Source organism: Helianthus annuus, chromosome 5 (genome assembly GCF_002127325.2).
Source record: "Helianthus annuus cultivar XRQ/B chromosome 5, HanXRQr2.0-SUNRISE, whole genome shotgun sequence".
NCBI lineage: Eukaryota > Viridiplantae > Streptophyta > Magnoliopsida > Asterales > Asteraceae > Helianthus > Helianthus annuus.
The window spans coordinates 38951503-38963855 of NC_035437.2; the positions used below are offsets into that span (position 1 = coordinate 38951503).

At 37.5% G+C, this 12353-nt stretch overlaps 2 protein-coding genes and 1 long non-coding RNA gene across 3 annotated transcripts; 1 reads left to right on the forward strand and 2 right to left on the reverse strand.

The window, feature by feature from the left end:
* The first annotated feature begins 244 nt into the window (after positions 1–244).
* On the forward strand, positions 245–568 carry LOC110943148 (protein phosphatase 1 regulatory subunit INH3). The gene has a single exon (XM_022184904.1). It carries the CDS (start codon positions 245–247, stop codon positions 566–568), a length of 324 nt encoding a protein of 107 aa, XP_022040596.1.
* A 3525-nt stretch (positions 569–4093) lies between these two features.
* Positions 4094–6458, reverse strand: LOC110940594 (probable myosin-binding protein 6). Its single transcript, XM_022182144.2, has 3 exons — positions 6090–6458; positions 4462–5624; positions 4094–4379 (listed from the first exon to the last, which is right to left on the reverse strand). The coding sequence occupies exons 2-3, from the start codon at positions 5584–5586 to the stop codon at positions 4356–4358; spliced, it is 1149 nt and encodes a 382-aa protein (XP_022037836.1). The 5' UTR covers positions 5587–5624; positions 6090–6458; the 3' UTR covers positions 4094–4355.
* A 3148-nt stretch (positions 6459–9606) lies between these two features.
* LOC118492472 lies at positions 9607–11995 on the reverse strand. Its single transcript, XR_004893898.1, has 3 exons — positions 11757–11995; positions 10606–10694; positions 9607–9662 (listed from the first exon to the last, which is right to left on the reverse strand). It is a non-coding gene; the product is annotated as an uncharacterized LOC118492472 (long non-coding RNA).
* Positions 11996–12353: the final 358 nt, after the last annotated feature.

Here is a 12353-nt window from a genome sequence, read left to right on the forward strand (position 1 = left end):
GTCTAGGCTGAGTACTCTCAAATTCAACCAAAGAGCGCCTGGCGACTTTACAACTTACAGAGACTCAAAAAGGAAAAAAGTAATCTCACTTCTCCATCAAAAACTATGGTGGTCAAAACATAACAACTCTTACTATAAGGACTAAAATTTTACAAATTCAATTATACATCATGCTATGTGAAAGATCAAATCAAATATCCCCAAATCCTAACACACATCAAACCCTAGAATTCTCATTTCTCAAATGTCAAGACCTACAAGACAATCAGCAACAACATCATCAACAACAACAACAGCAACCACCACCATAACCCTAGAACCACCAGCTCCGTCGCAAACAACAACCCTAACGCTAACCCTCAACCCTAGGAAGAAGAAGGTGACGTGGAAAGAAGGTACCGTCGATAACGAATTCATGCAGAAGAAAAGCTCCAAGAAATGCTGCATCTTTCACAAAGAAAAACCCTTCGATGAAGATACCAGCGACGATGAAGATTGTCATGATCATGATCATGATCATGATTGTGGCGGATCGAAGAAGGAGGATGACGGAGCATCGACGAGCTAGGTTAATACTAATATTCATATCTGATTTTTGGTGCGGTGAGGGGGTTGGTATGTGTATTTAGAACCCTAATCTTATGATTTTGATATACTCAATTGTATGCACTGGGTTTGATCATGTATTGGAGTTGGATTTGTGTGTTGATTGAAGTTTAATCTCTTTGTGGATATTGATTGTGTATGTTTTTTACTGTATTTTGCATAGGGTTTATATGATATACACATTAGATCTGTATTGTGTGGTCTTTTTTGCAAGAGTTAGGCCAGCCCTGGGGCCCGATATTTCGAAGGACACTTTATTTTATGAAAAAACCCGATATGTATATGTAAAATATATTTTTTTAATAGGGTATACCCATACAAACACCAACATAGGCCTACTTACAAAACTATTACAAAACTATTCTTATGGTTTAGATTAGTTATTAGCCCATTGACATTAGGTTTAGACCTTTAGTGAGCCCAATACCCAATTTCGTTAAGGCGTGAGGGCACGTTTTTTCGAGCTTGAACAGGGTACATGAAATCTCAGGGCCGGCCAATCATCTCTGCTTTGTTATGTTTGCAAGTATGGTGTACAATACTCTGTTTAGGTACATCAGTACATGAGGCTTGCTGTTCTTTTTTCTTATAGGTTTCTATCATCGCACTTTACGTGTGTAAAACTTAGATATAAATAAACCATGTATATGATTTAATATGTAAATAAGTTAAATTAATTATATGTACAACATCCTTAGGCACAAAAGCTTCCCATGCACACAAGGCGTGCCTCAGGTGAATGTACAACCATCGACTCATCGATTCCGAAGCCTAGACCCTTGCACCTAGGAACGTCTCAGCTACGCTTTTTATGACTCAGATGATACTCTCATTGATCATAGTCTATACATGTTAGCGTTTTACTTGTAGTGGTATGATGTGTTTAACAACATGTTCAAAGTTTATGCAGCCACTTCTTTCTGTTTTTATGCAGTTCTTTGGTTGACATTGTGATTTGAACACTGAAGTTGTAATAGTGTTTAAAAGTCTTTTGAAGTTTGTTCAACATCCTTTTTTGTTCTTGATTAGTTTTGGCCACAAGGCATTTGATTATGGTAGCAGCTTTCTTGAATCTGCTTCAGCAGGATCCTCTTGTATGATTAATTTGTTTGCTGCTGCAAATGTTTGGTTTGATTGAACTTAACTTGGATAACCTTCCAAATTTGCGGCTTAGCGATTGAAGCCAAACATTAGTCTTATGTTTAAATCTTTATCAAACAATGTATCAAATTAACATCGTATTTATTAGACAATCATGTTTCTGAATCTTAATTACTTTATCTGTTTCTATTCGCGTTAACAAAATAACTAAAATAATGGCCAGTAAACCTTAGTTGCCATGAAAGGCTGGGTTGCGTTATGCACTTTTAAATCCTAGCCGCTGTATGCAACTGCTCAAACATCTGTTGGAAACCCTAGCCTCCACCGCTAGTCGCTCATAATAGACGTTGGAACCCTATGAGCTACTAGCCCCTCTCACTAAAACCTAACAGAAGTAACATGTTCTCCTAGGACCAGCCCAAGTGTGGATAAAAATAAGCTTTTGCTTTGGATCCTTATATTTAAGAGGCCCCAAATTGATTTTAGGGTTTTAGCAAATGGTTTTTGGTTCGTTGAAATTGCAAAGAACGAAAAAGAGAGCATTTCAACGAACCTAAAATCAAAGAGCTTAGACCTGGGTGTGCAGGTCAAGGCCGATTTTATCAAGCTTACTGATTATAGTTTTAGATATTTATCAATTTAGTTGGTTTTGTTTCCAGTTTTTGTTTCCAATTTTCGTTACGTCTGTTTGCATTGAACTTGATAAATAGTTGCATCTCTATTGTTGCTGCTTGTTCACGTTTTTGTTTGGCTTACTGGCTGTAGATTGTCATCTGCATTTTAAACAAAGATTCACCAACCATGACTGTAGATGAAGATATTTTTTTATAAATGTGTAAGTAGTTTTTTTTTCTTTTTTTTTTTTGAACGGCAAATTTGAATCACTGAGACGGAACCACCTGATCATATCTATCTCCACTAGGCAATAATGCCTATGTATATATGCTTCTGTTGCGATCTTTTAATCTATACGGAGAAGACCTTTGTGTAAATGCCATAGCGACTTTGGTATTGTGAAAGTTGTCAAACCACATAGTTGTGTTTAAATAGGTCCAACCGAGATTACCCGAAGGTGTCATTGTGAATGTGTGATGATTTTTGTTTGTTTGTTTGTCAAAGTAAGTCGTCGAGGCTGCAGCAGGAAGGTTTTATATGAACGGCCATCATACTCGTGTAAGAAAGGAAACAGCAATGGTATAAATGAAACTTAAACTTTAAACCATCAACCCGAATATATTTTTTTTAACAGCAAAATTGGATCACTAACGGAACACTGGAGTATCATCGTGCCACCAACGGAACCACCCGATCATGCATGCAATTGCTTCTTAATATTTAGCGTATTAAATTTCTTATAGTGGTGCAAATTAATCTATCGTGCGTATTTTAAGGACACAACTTTCTTTTTAGAACGGCTTTGTCACACCCACTCACTAATCACATCATACTTCTAAAGGACACCACTGAACTTGTTTTTCACCTTAACGCACCTAAAAGGCAATTAACTTACCTCTGATGTGTCATGTGTGTCTTTATCAGGAAAAAAGTGATCTTCAAAATCAACATGATGGGCCAGCTTATCAAGAAAGAAAGTGAACATCTTCAAAATCAACTTGATGGGCCACTTTATTCAAATAGTGTCAAATGTCAATTCACAAAAGATGCATCATGCATGACACATTATTCATTAGCATCAACTATTTCATTTGTTGATGCCCTCTATGATATTTCTTGTGTATTGTTTTTGTAAACTAAATTATTCAGCTTTGTTGCATGCTTGAACCATATCTACTAGACGCCCAACCCGTTAACCAACTCACTCGGAACTTTTGTATTAAAAGGGCCCCGAAATTTTAGTTCGCTTTTTGTTGTTCTCACTGAACATCTAAACCTAGCAAAAACAACTCCAACCATCTCGTACGCTTGCTTTACTTATCCCAACTCTAGCTACTCGCAATATATCCATCCCACCAATCATTGTACAACCGCATGCCTTTCCTTGCATCAAGATCACTGCCATCAGGATCGTGGCTAACAGGCGACCAGATAATCGATTTTCCAACCAAATTTCTTTTTGGTCGGCGCATCTACTTCAAGTGACCAATACTTTGTATAGAAGAACCATATAAGAGGAAAATCTAGTTAGTTTGTCAACAGTCGAGTGATCAACAAAGAGCTATATGTTCCTTAGAAACACTGGAATTTGACCTAGCGGCATCCACGGTACCTTTCAACAGAATCTTGGTTCAGATCCCATATAGACGTGTGACTTATGTCGTTAAAAACACTTTTACAACTTTCTGCTTTAACGGTTACCTAGCATTGGTAATTTATTCGCCTATTTTACAATTATGTATCCAAACACGAGTCACCTTAAATACAAAGGTTTGTTGCAACACAGCGGTTCACAAAATCCACCACCACCATCACTAGGTTACTTTCATTACTTGTTACAACTTCAAGTCCAGTTGTCCAAATACATTCCAGACTTTTTCTATACAGGTATATATATGTAAAGTACATACAAATGTACATAGCTACCAATCAATCAAATCACACCAATTACTCACCATACACACCAAACCTCTTAGTTAGAAACAAAAACACTTACAAGGTAGCATCAATAATTAGTAAGTTGGTTATCCACATCAGAGCCAAAAATGCAGCATTGCCTGTATATACATTACAACAAACATAATACTCATTACCAAAACTAAGAAAGGTAAAATAAGAAAATGTAAAAACTAAAAATACCTCTTGGAGTTGAAGCATGGGCAAGTCATAGTTTGGAGACGGTTTCGTTTTTTCGATTTTTCCACTTTTAGTTTGAGCCTGTATACAATCTAATTTCTTGTTTATCTCATGTAACAATCTCAACATCTCTTCTTCCCGTCCTGTAACGCGTTCTTGAGATCTTACGCCACCCTCTGTTATCTCCGTTGTTGTATTCACTCGTTGAGATGACCCTTCACCTTCTACAACATCAACGGCCATGCGACAATCAACAACGATATTATCTTTAGGCAAAAACACCTCCTTATCTTTTTTATGCAAAAACAATGTTTTTTCAAATGACTTCATATGATCTTCTACAAAGGTTGCCGGTTTTTCGACGTTATATCCACCTTCCAAGATTGATTTCCCGATATCTTTCACCTGCTTTTCATGACTCGCAAGATCTTCATTGGTTTCAGGGACTTCAAACACATCATGCACACGCACATTACACGTATCTAAAATCATCTCATTTTCCGATTCGTTAAGTTGACACGATTTACCCATCTCTTCAACTATCTTATCCAACTTCCGAATTTGATCCCAGTACGAGTTAATCCCCTCCGTTTGTTTCTCGGAATCCGAAGTTTGATGACTTTCATCCAACCGTTCAATTTCCTCAACAGTTTTCGGAACCATATCAGAATCCGGGCTTGCTGATCTATTCCTTTTCAAATAAGCCAATTTCAGAAGTTTTGGCGGTGCAGAGTTTCTCCTCGAAAGACTTTCGGGGCTCGTTTCCTTTTCATTTAGTTGCAACAAATCAATATCTTCAAGCCCTAAGCTTGATAGTTTGTATCTATAGGCTTGAAGTTGATAATCCAAATTAGCGATTTCCATTTCTTTTTGGTGAATTAATTCTTCGAATATTTCCATAGATTCTTCAGCATGATACATTTTCTCCTCCGCTAGCCTTTTATAATGCTCGGATTCCATTTTTACACCCGCTTTTTCTCCTTGAAGACGTAATATCATAGCTAATGCTTCGCTCGCTGCTGTAGCAGAGGCGTCTCTTTCTACTTCTAACTCATTGTAAAGTTTTTGCAAAAGTTGTTGTTGAGCGTAAAGCGCTTCTTTTAACGCTGTGCTTGTTTCTGCCGCCATTTTCGAATTTATGTCGCTTTTTTATCATAGGTTTGGTGCTGAAGATCCATCATCAAAACAAGAAATCAGAAAACAGCAAGTAATGGTGACGATTATTTGTTAAATTTTTGCCACTAATAAGCATATACATCATCCATGTTCATCACATTTTCGGCATTTCAAACTATCGAGAACCCACTTCAAGTTTCATAGTAGATATGACAGAGAATAAATATTAAGCTTCAAGCAAGATTTATATAAGCAAAAAATGAGAAATTTCATGAGGATTATACAAAATAAGCATAAAAGAACTTATAAACTCGGTATTAATAATTAAATATGAATGATTAATGACTAATGACTAACTTCCTGCAAAAAACCATGTATCTTGTATACAAACATTCAAACAAATTTCTAGTCCACTTGTTATACAGGATTGGATCAACTTAAACAACAAGAACATATGCAAAATCTTCACACAGACAATTTCACAAACAGTTGGTATGCATTGAAAACCCTTTTACCTGCAAGTCAAACAACATCCAGAAGTAAAATCCACGCAACACCCAGATGATTAGCGACTCACCAACCTCCAATCACTCAACTTTTAACATAAATCTTGAAACCCCAATTCAAATAAGAACCCTAGAATCTATCTACTCGATGATTCCACCCTTTGTAACTTGAAAAGAAGAACAGATTATTGTAAAGAAAGTAAAAAAGAAAGAAAGAAAGGGTAAATTGAAACATAAAACAAAGATGGATGATTCTTGTAAGTTGTAACTGTCTGTTGTTTTGTCTTTATGTCAGAAATAAAATCGAAAAAGAGATTGTGTGGTGGTAACTGTTTGTGTTTTGTTTTTTGGGGGTTTGGGTTGTTTACTTTTTGATGCAAAGATTCAATTTTGTTGATCCAAAAAGCCTAACCAAACATAGGTAATCAACACGGCTCTTCAACGGTCCTATGAATTTATATTTATTTATAATTAATGTAACAATAAATGAGCATTACAATCATATTTATTATAACTCTTTTTTCTTTATGAAAAACAATCTTTAGTATAGTCAAAAAGTTTGTAGTTTTATTTTTTTCCTTGATAACGAAATCTAATAAATTCATATGTGAGGTAGACTGGAATGAGCGATCTAACCGGCCTCCACGTCGACTGTACTTCTTCCCTTTTCTCCCTCCACGGATCTAGCTCTATCCCCTTCCCTCTCACAGAACCCGCCCCAGCCTATCTTGTAGAATAAAATTCCTTTCACAGACGCCTTCTTCCAATGTTGCTCCTAGAAGGGTCTCTTAGGTGCTGTTTGTTTTTTCTGCTGGAAAACCTCTTCTGCTGCAGGCCACATCTGCAGGCATCTGCAGGAGAAGAGGTGGACCAAATGTCTTCAGTCTGCAAGGAGAAGAGGGTTTGTTTTTTTTTATATAAAACCTCTTCACACACAAACACACACAGATCTCTCTCTACTCTCTCTCTACTCTCTCTCTACCACCGCCATCTTCACCACCGCCACCACTTCACCACCGTCATCATCACCACCGCCATCATCACCACCGCCACCACTTCACCACCGTCATCTTCACCACCGCCACCACTTCACCACCGTCATCATCACCACCGCCATCTTCACCACCGCCACCACTTCACCACCGTCATCTTCACCACCGCCATCATCACCACCACTTCACCACCGTCATCATCACCACCGCCATCATCACCACCACTTCACCACCGCCATCATCATCACCGCCATCGATTTTGGGTTTCGGAGGTGGAGGTCGATTTGGGGGTTTTGTTTCTGACCGATTTGGGGGGTTTGTTTCGGAGGTGGAGGTCTATTAGGGTTTGCAGAGGTCGATTAGGGTTTGCAGAGGTGGAGGTGGTGGTCGATTAGGGTTTGCAGAGGTCGATTAGGGTTTGCAGAGGTGGAGGTGGTGGTGGCGGAGCAGGGGTGGTGGTGGCGGAGCAGGGGTGGTGGTGGTGGCGGAGCAGGGGTGGAGGTGGAGGTGGAGGTGGTGCCAAGAAGAGGTTGAGGAGAGGTAAAAAGCACTTCTCGAAAAAAAAAAAACAAACACTCTACAGCACCTAAACCTCTTCCCGCGTCTGCACGGTGCAGACAGAAGAGGCCAGGAAGCTCTTCTTCCAAAAAACAAACACCATCTTAACGTCTTATGGATGGCTTCTTAATATGTTCTAGGGAATAACTATATTTAAAATATTAATTTAATATAGTTATTCAGAAAGGGTGGCGGCGCAGCTTGTTGCCCGTCTACATTCTGTTTTAATGTAACTTAACAAGTATGAATGAGATATCTTGATCTTAAACCCCAAAAAAAAATTAATTATATTATGTCTTATATGAGTGAGTGAGTGATAACATTTATTTAATTATTTTACTTTAAAAAGAAGGTAAAGTAATTTACCTCCTCTCTAGGGCTGTAAACGAACCGAACGTTCAGCGAACAGTTCGTGAACCGTTCGGCGGAAAGTTCGTTTATATTCGTTCGTTTAATAAACGAACGAACATGAACAAGAAATTTCGTTCGATTAGTTAAATGAACGAACATGAACAGAGGTCTCGTTCGTTCGATTGTGTTCGTGAACGTTCGGTAAGGTGTTCGTGAACGTATTCGTGAACATTCGTTGATTTGCGTTCGTTTATGTTCGTATGTTTGTGTTTTTATTGAAGATTTTTGTACTTTCTTATATTTTATTTGTATTTTTTATATTATTAAACTTTTATTTATTTTATTTCCCAAGCAATTAAACTAGGAAACCCACTTTCACCTTGTTTATGCATCATTTCCCTTTCATTTCTCATTATTTACATCCACGAATACGATCGACCTCCGTTCCACAATAAGGGATTCAAGTTCGAGTGCTACTCTCTGGGCCATCTATCTTTATCCTTCGTCGAGTTTGCCAAATTTGTTTGTGTTCGTGAACCGTTCGAGAACACGCTCATTTCCTTAATGAACGAACACGAACATAAAATCTCGTTCGGTAAGTGTTCATGAACCGTTTGTAAACACATTTATTTCCTTAACGAACGAACACGAATAAGGCCTTATTCGTGTTCGTTCGGTTCATTTACAGCCCTACTCCTCTCCACCAAATGTCAAAAGGCATGCATTTGTTTTTCTTATTGTATAATTTTAAGTGAATAGCTATATAATTCTAAGAAAAATTTAGAGAATAATCTTAATCAATCATTATTGAACAGATGCTCCAATACCTTACCAAATATTAAAGAATTGATACTGCTTTAATCTAGACATTTGTGGAACTAGTGTCGTAAGTGATTGCCAAATTCATTATAGTCTTTATTATAAAAGGTTTAATCTCATTTCCTCACTAAATCCAGAGCGTGTTATAAAGTCAGAGTTTAATAAAAGTCTATTGAAAAAATGTGATGAAGGACTAAATTCTCTTAGTCTATTTCAAATGTCATTTTTTGTTCTAATCTAAAAGCGTTTAGTCAAGTTTTTAGAAGCATGATTCGTATGATCTTCATGTTGGTTCAGTTCTGTTTCTACATGAAGGAAAACATTAAAACATACCTGATTGCAGCAGTACAGGCCAACAGAGAATCCAGATGGAGACGCAGCAACAGTGTTTGACATGATTGTCAGCTTGATCTGGTTCCTCCTTAGGGTGCTGACTGATGATGGTGGCTAAGAAAACCGAAAAGGGTATCGGTTAGGAGAGGAGGTCGAAATTATGATGTTATGGCTAATGGGGTGTGTGTAGTTGTGTAACTGAGTAACCCCTTAACCTCCACATAATTCTCCTTATATAAGCACCCAGGAGGAAACCTAATTAGTTAATAAGGGTAATATGGTCCATCAACAATTACCAACTAATTATCTTAATAGGTTATTATATATTTTGATCCATATAATGTAAATGATTATAATGGCTACTAGATTTGTCACACCCCGAAATATCAGAGCTGGCGTGACTGGACCGGTATCTTCATTGCACAGCGGAAGCAAAAAGCTAAGACTTCTAAACAATGAACGCCCGCTAAGTACTCGAAATCCCGTGGGTTCTCCTATTCCAACCGTTCCATAGTTTTGAAAATGCAACCTGAGAAAGAACATGCGAAAAGTCAACATAAAGTTGAGCGAGTTCATAGTTTGTTTTAACAAGATTTTAAACAAATCTTTTTGATAACCGGTTTAAAAGTTGTTGAGAAAATATAGAAAAATCATTTTCTCGGCATGATATATAAAAGTTGTGAGTCTAGCCCACGAGAGTCTTTGTAAGCAGGACTAACACGTCCTCTTATTTGTACATAAGTTGAAAGCGTTGTTAGGGTTTGTAAATACATGTATCATGAGTTTGCGTCAAATGAATATTAAAAACATTTGAAAGTTTTAGTGTTGTAAGTTGGTATGTAAAGCGTCTATGAACATGTTGATCATTAATGTTTCGCGAGGACATTAATATATGCGACGACATAGGAGGTACTCAACCCGCGTAGGCAATTTTTAGTGTCGAACTCTCGACGCTGGACACAACAGCACTCTAAGTGGTCACCCATGGACCGTGAGTGGGGCTCGCCCGTACCCATTAGATCTAACCTTTGTTCCTTGGTCCTCAAAAGGATTAATGGCACCTCAGTTACAGCCTATGCTCACATGATCTAAGAGTTCATTCCATAGCTTAATCATACCCTGGTTAATATGTATTTCAAAAGAAAAAAGGGGGACATAAATCCATTGGGTTGTCTCGTTGTTCGTACCCAGACCAACACAGTCCCGTTATAGTAACTAGGACATTCCCGTCACTAGTCATGAAAATCATGCACGTTTGCGAAAATACGTGTTTGTTATGTAAAACCGGTATGTTTAGTATAAACCATTCGTAAACCTTTCAAGTTCGTTGAAATTCATTTGCAACATGGTTTATAAATATGTGTTTTCCTTCATTAAAATAGTGGTTGCTTTTGCAAAAAGTTGCATGTCTTTCCACCCCCGAAAACATTTATAAAAATGTAAAACCGTAAAATGTGGGGTTATGAACTCACCTTGACATTCCTGTGCAATGCTAGCTTAGCGTGATTCCGTAGTGTTGTTCCAAGAACGTGTATTTAGCTAGCGTGCAACTACGACATTCCTACGAAGGAATATTTATAAGTTTTCTAATAAAACAACATAGTCAAACTACGTGTCCGAGCTCTACCGAGTCGTTAACTAAACGACTCTAAGGTAGTGTTATCTTGGCTTAGAATTGCCATTCTATAGTTATTCGAGATCGACTTAGTTTTCGAGTGTTATAAGATTTATACTTATTTTTATGTATATAATCAAACATATATACGCGAAGTTGTGCTAGTCGCCGCGATAAAAGTCGTAGATGAAGTGGTATGTATGCAAAATGTCGTAAGTGATTCGGTAATATACTATTGTAGTTTTCGTAGGATGGAAGAAAATAAATATATACATTTATGTATATTCGAAAACTTGACTTTTGAAACGTATGTAACAAATATATTCATTTTAGAAGAATTCGGATTCTAGACGATTGAAAGAAATACAAATAAGTATATTTATATTATATGATTACCGAAGATTAAACAATCAAAATATAAATTCCGAACTCCAACGTTGGAAATAAATATAACACTATATTTATCTTATAAAAATACATGACGTAACGACGTTTGAAATGAATATATAACAAGTAAATTTATTTTGTAGAAGTCTACAAAGTTTTCGATTATCGAAGTTTTGAAATAAGCATGAATGACTATGTTTGTTTTGTATAAATAGCGAGTTTCGTCACTTGTAACTCGTTTTAGGCGAATATTATAATCTCGCCTCTCGTTTGATATGTTATAAAATGTTGCTAAAAATAAGTATACAATTATATTCATTTTTATAAGATACTTTGAATTCCGATATATGTCGTTTTTATAACAATATACGTTCCGTATTTTGGATTTTTAGGAAAAATCGGACAGAGTTTCCTCTGTTTTGGAATAACCCGACAACTCAAGTTGTTGTCTTTTGTCAAAATTTAACAATACTTCAATCAATTCAAGCAATATATATCGAAAATTTTATCAATATGACCAAAATAAAACGTAACTAAGCGCTAGAGTATCGGTCGAGCTCGGTTTCGCGTTTAACTATATAAAGTCTAACGTAAACTAATTCGCTACGCTTAAAACTTTACCGGGTCCTTCGAGTTGACCGAGTCAACTGGGTTGACTCACGTTGACCAGGTTTGACCGAGTTGACTTGGTTTGACCAAGTCGACTCGCACCGCACCAAAACTGAACCTGACCACGTTGACCGAGCCGATCCTGTTGACCAATTCTGACCCGAGCCGAAACTGAGTTTGACTGATGTTGACTTTCTTTGATCTGCTTGACTGAGCTCAAAACTTAACCGAGATACGAGCCGAGACCCGAACCTGCTTGTTGACCTACTGTGACTGTCTTTGCCTGAACCGAGTCTCAACCGAGTGAACCGTAACACCCGAATTCCATCCGAGTCCAACCCGAAGCCTAAACCGAGACCAAAACCAAACCATGAGTTGACCGAAACAGATGTTTGACTTGGTTGATTTCCTGACCCGAATCGGAGTCTGTAACCCGAACCAAAACTCAAGCCGATCCTCAACATCTTCAACATCAGTCGTTTCATCATCATCTTCAGTGAACAATCATCATCCTTTTAAAAATAAAAGAGAACAGTGGGTTTACCGGAATTATTTATAGGAGAACAATAGTAGAACCCTCGCCCGAATACCTGTCTGCCACCACCACCC

Bases quoted from the DNA above. Each gene is read 5' to 3' on its own strand.
- LOC110943148 (XM_022184904.1), top strand. From the start codon at position 245: ATGTCAAGACCTACAAGACAATCAGCAACAACATCATCAACAACAACA.
- LOC110940594 (XM_022182144.2), bottom strand. From the start codon at position 5,586: ATGGCGGCAGAAACAAGCACAGCGTTAAAAGAAGCGCTTTACGCTCAA. The intron at 4,380-4,461 runs GTATTTTTAGTT...ATGTATATACAG, and splicing joins CCATGCTTCAACTCCAAGAG to GCAATGCTGCATTTTTGGCT.